The sequence below is a fragment of the Solanum lycopersicum genome, chromosome 3 (assembly GCF_036512215.1).
Source record: "Solanum lycopersicum chromosome 3, SLM_r2.1".
Lineage (NCBI taxonomy): Eukaryota > Viridiplantae > Streptophyta > Magnoliopsida > Solanales > Solanaceae > Solanum > Solanum lycopersicum.
The window spans coordinates 26,229,618-26,234,674 of record NC_090802.1 but is presented as its reverse complement, the minus strand read 5'-3'; the positions used below and the strand labels follow the sequence as shown (position 1 = coordinate 26,234,674).

General features: G+C 39.5%; 1 protein-coding gene across 1 annotated transcript; it reads left to right on the top strand.

The window, feature by feature from the left end:
• Window positions 1-3,119: 3,119 nt before the first annotated feature.
• LOC138347505 (uncharacterized) lies at window positions 3,120-4,388 on the top strand. The gene is made up of 3 exons (XM_069295798.1): window positions 3,120-3,244; window positions 3,416-3,681; window positions 4,111-4,388. Exons 1-3 carry the CDS (start codon window positions 3,120-3,122, stop codon window positions 4,386-4,388), a joined length of 669 nt encoding a protein of 222 aa, XP_069151899.1.
• The last annotated feature ends 669 nt before the right edge of the window (window positions 4,389-5,057 follow it).

The following is a 5,057-nucleotide window of genomic DNA, read 5'->3' as shown; positions in this document are numbered from 1 at the left end:
TTAAGTATTTTCCCATTGAAAATGTTCTTTAATGTTATATAAATCTAAGTTAAGTCTTCCACTGAGTTAAGTAACCCAAGCTAGGGGTTCGCTTGAGGCCACCAATGGACACCGAGTGTCAGTCCCGCCAAGGGTGTTGGCTTGGGGCCTAACAAACTTAGTATCAGAGCAGAGAGTTCAAATGTCTTAGGGAGTCTATAAAGTTGTGTCTGTATATTCTTAATCATCTGTGTGAAGTGTGCCACATCTATGATTAGGAGGATACAACATTTAGGAATTTCTCACCTGTTTCATACTCATTTCGTACGTTAGAGTTTATATCTAAAAGTCTCTCTCTAATTCGTGCTTACATGTGTTCCAGATAACAATTCCTCCACGAAAAGCAGCAAGAGGTTGTCCAGCAAGGATAAATGTAGAAGCTCTAGGACAGGAGTTACCCAATGCTCCAGAATTTCAACCTCAAGGGGAGGTCACTAATTTTGAGTTTCATGAGGTTATTCGGATGCTGAGTCGAGTTGTGACCAACCAACTCGGGCAACAAAGAGGAGATCGACAAGAATAGGCTGGTACTTTAAGGATTCGGAATTCTTGCAGATGGATCCCTCAAGCTTCACAGGTTCGAGCAGTACAAAGGATCTGATTAAACTTTGTGGAAGAGTTGAAGAAGGTGTTCGGTGTGATGCATGTGGTTGGCGCTGCCAGGGGTTGAGTTAGTTTCATATCAACTGAAGAGTGTGTATAGAACTTGGTTTGATCACTGGAAGGATGTTAGAGCGGAGGATGAACCACATCCAAATTGGGTTTGCTTTGAAGAAGCTTTTTTGGGGCATTTCTTTCCCCAAGAACTAAAGAAAGCAAAGGTACGAGAGGTTTTTACCATGAAACAAGACTCCTTGAGTGTTCACAAGTATGGGTTAAAGTTCACCCAACTGTCCCACTATGCTCCGAAGATGGTTAAGGATATGAGAAGAAGAATGAGTTTGTTTGTTTTTGGTTTGGGTCGTGCATCAAACAAAGAAGGTAGGGTTGCAATGTTGATTGCTGACATTGACATATCTGGGCTAATGATCTATGTGCAGAAAGTTGAAGAGGAAAAGCTGAGGGATAGAGAATATTACAAAAATAAGAAGGCCAAGACCTGGAATGAGTTTGGGCAACAGAAAGGTGGTTCGAGTCAACCATAGTTTCAAAAACAGAAAGGGCATGCACCATCATCTGCTAGTGCTCTTACACAAAGAAACATAGGTGAGTATAATGGCCACAATTCGAAGAATCACAAGGCTATACCAGACCAATCCCAAGGTAGTGTGGCACAAGATAGTAATTGGGCTCCTGCTTGTTGTAGGAGTGGTAGAAACCATGCCGGTAAGTATTATTATGGCAAGTTGGGTTGCTTCAAGTTTGGTCAAGAGGGACACTACATGAAAGATTGTCCTAAGAGTAGGTAGGGAGGATGAAATCTTGGCAATAGAGACCAATCTTCATCACTTTCTCCACCAGATAGGGTTTCACCTCGAGGAGCCACTTCTGGTGCTGGCGAAGGAAAAAATCGTCTCTATTCAATCACTAGTCGCCAAGAGTAAGAAAACTCTCCAGATGTTGTCATGGGTATAACCAAAGTCTTTACTTTTGATGTTTATGCTTTGTTATGCCCAGGAGTAAGTTTATCTTTTGTAACTCCTTATGTTGCAAATCAGTTTAAGATTCTTCCTGGAAAACTTAGAGAACCCTTTTGTGTGTCTACACCTGTTTGGGGACTCTATTCTAGCGGAAAGAGTCTATCGTGATTGTCTTATTTTCATCAATATTAAGAACGTCATGGCTAATATAATAGAGTTAGACATGGTAGATTTTGATTTCATTCAAGGCATGGACATCCTTCATGCCTGTTATGCGTCAATAGAGTTGTCAAGTTCCAAATTCCTAATGATCCACTTATAGAGAGAACTAGTAGTTCAGCAGTACCTGAGGGTCATTTCATTTCGTACCTAAGGGCGAGAAAGTTAGTCTCAAAAGGGCATATCTATCACTTAGTCCGAGTTAGAGACTCAAGTGCTGAGATACCTTCCATTCGGTTAGTCCCTATAGTGAAAGAGTTCCTTAAATTTTTTCCTAATGATCTACTGAGAGTCCCTCCCAAATGAGAGATAGAGTTCGGCATACACATCATTCATAATACTCGTCCTATATATATTCCGTCATACACAATGGCACCACCAGAGTTAAAAGAGCTGAAAAAAACAGCTGAAAGATTTGTTAGAAAAAGGCTTCATTCAACCAAGTGTCTCATCTTGGGGCGCTCCATTCTTATTTGTGAGAAAGAAAGATGGATCCCTTAGAATGTGTATAGATTACCGCCAATCGAATAAGGTAACAATCAAAAATAAATATCCTCTTCCAAGGATTGATGATCTTTTCAACCAGCTTCAAGGTGCTTCTTGCTTCTCGAAAATCGATCTCAGATCAGGCTATCATTAGTTGAAAGTTAGGGAATGTGATATTCCAAAGACAACTTTTAGAACCACATATCGGCATTATGAATTTTTATTTATGTCCTTTGGTTTGAAAAATGCACCTGCAGCATTCGTGGATCTTATGAACAGAGTCTTCTAACCTAACTTAGACCTGTTTAACATTGTATTCATTGATGACAAACTGGTTTATTCAAGAAATTAAGAAGATCATGCTAGTCACCTTAGCCATATTCTACAGACTTTGAAAGATAAGGAGCTATAGGACAAGTTCTCCAAGTATGAGTTTTGTCTAATGTCTATGGCGTTCTTGGGCCACATTGTTTCCAGTGATGGCGTTAGAGTTGACACCTAAAAATAGAAGCAGTTCAGAGTTGAACTAGATCCACATCACCAATAAATATATGGACCTTCTTGGGATTGGTTGGCTATTGTAGGAGGTTTGTTGAAGGTTTTTTGTCTATATCATATCCTTTGATCAAGCTAACTCAGAAGACAGTCAACTTTCAATAATCTGAAGCTTGTGAGAAATGTTTTCAGGAATTGAAAAAGAGATTGATTACCGCTCTAGCCTTGACCATATGATAGGGTACTCAATGTTTTGTCGTGTAATGTGATGCATTGAGAGTTGGTTTGGGTTGTGTGTTAATGCAAAATGGCAAGGTTATAGCTTATGCCTCTAGACAGTTGAAGGTTCATGAGAAGAATTATCCAACTCATTACATGGAATTGGCTGCAGTAGTAATTGCTTTGAAGATATGGCGTCACTACTTGTAGGGTTTTCATTTTGACATATTCACTGATCACATAAGCCTCCAATATATTTTCACTCAAAAAGAGCTAAATCTCAGACAAAGAAGGTGTTTAGAATTACTCAAGGATTATGATATGAGTATTATTTACCATCCAGGTAAGACTAATGTGGTTTTTGATGCCTTGAGCAGGTTGTCCATGGGTAGTACCTCCGATTTTGAAGAAGAAAAGAGGGAGTTAGCTAAATTTGTGCAAAGACTTGCACGTTTCGGAGTCAAACTTATGGATTCCACAGAAAGAGTAGTAGTGGTGACCACTCGGGCTGAGTCATCATTAGTATCAGAGGTGAAAGAGAAGCAAGATCAAGACCCCATTTTGCTTAACATGAAGGCAATTTTCCATGACCACAGCGTATTGGCTTTTGAACAATGGGAAGATGGTGTGCTGAAGTACCAAGGTAGACTGTGTGTACCTAGGGTGTATGTACTCCAAAAGAGGATCCTGGAGGAAGCTCATAGCTCCAGATATTCCATTCATCTGGGCTTCACCAAGATGTACCACGATCTGGGAGTGGTATATTAGTGGGAAGGCATGAAGAAAGATATTGTTGAGTTTTATGCCAAGTGCTCAAATTGTCAACAAGTGAAAGTTAAACACCAAAGGCCTTGAAGTTTGGCTCAGATTATAGAACTTCAAGAATGGAAGTGGGATATAGTCAATATGGACTTCATCATAAGATTGCCAAGGTCTCGCAGGCAACATGATTCTATTTGGGTAAATATCGATAAAATGACAAAGTCAGCCCATTTCTTGCCGGTAAAGACTACCTATTCGGTCGAGGATTATGCTAAATTGTAACTTCAAAAAGTGGTAATACTTCATGCAGTTTCGATCTCCATTATTTCATATAGAAGTGCACAATTCTGGAAATCCTTCCAGAAAGGTTTGGGTGCAAAAGTGAACCCAAATACTGCTTTTAATCTACAGACGGATGGACAAGCAGAACATACTGTTCGGATTTTGAAGGATAAGTTGAGGTCTTGTGTGATTGATTTCAAAGTGATTTTGGATGATCACATACCTCTCATTGAGTTCTCTTACAACAACAGTTACCATTCAAGAATCCAAATGGCTCCATATGAACCTCTTTATGGGAGAAGATAAAGATCTCATATTCAGTGGTTTGAAGTTAGTGAAGCAGGCTGATAGGACCATATATAGTTTACCAAGACGGCACAGAGTCGCCAAAAGTCCTACACAGATGTTAGGAGAAGACCGTTAGAGTTTGTGGTGGATTATTGGGTGTACCTGAAAGTTTCACCAATGAAGGGCATTATGAGGTTTAGTAAGAAGGGGAAACTTATTCCCGATATATTGGAACTTATAGAGTCTTCAAGAGGGTTCTTAAGGTAGCATAAGAGTTGGAGTTACCCCAAGAGCTAGAAGCGGTTCATTCAGTGTTTCATGTGTTTATGTTGAAGAAATTCTTGGGTGATTCTTGATTGATTATACCAACTGAGGATGTTGGGATTATGGATAACTTATCCTATGAAGAGGTTCCATTTCAGATTTTGGATCATCAAGTTCGCAAGTTGCTAACAAAGAAAGTTGCATCAATCAAAGTCTTTTGGAGCAATCAGTTTGTTGAAGAAGCAACTTGGGAAGCTGAAGAGGATATGAAGAGGATATATCCACATCTCTTCAAATCCAGAGAGAATGCAGATCAAGGTACTAAATTCTCTTCTTAGCACTTTATAAGACTGTGTAAGCACACTGTAATTTGATTTTGTTGTTAGGTGCTGAAATGATGTTACTACCCTTAGCTTAGTGAAA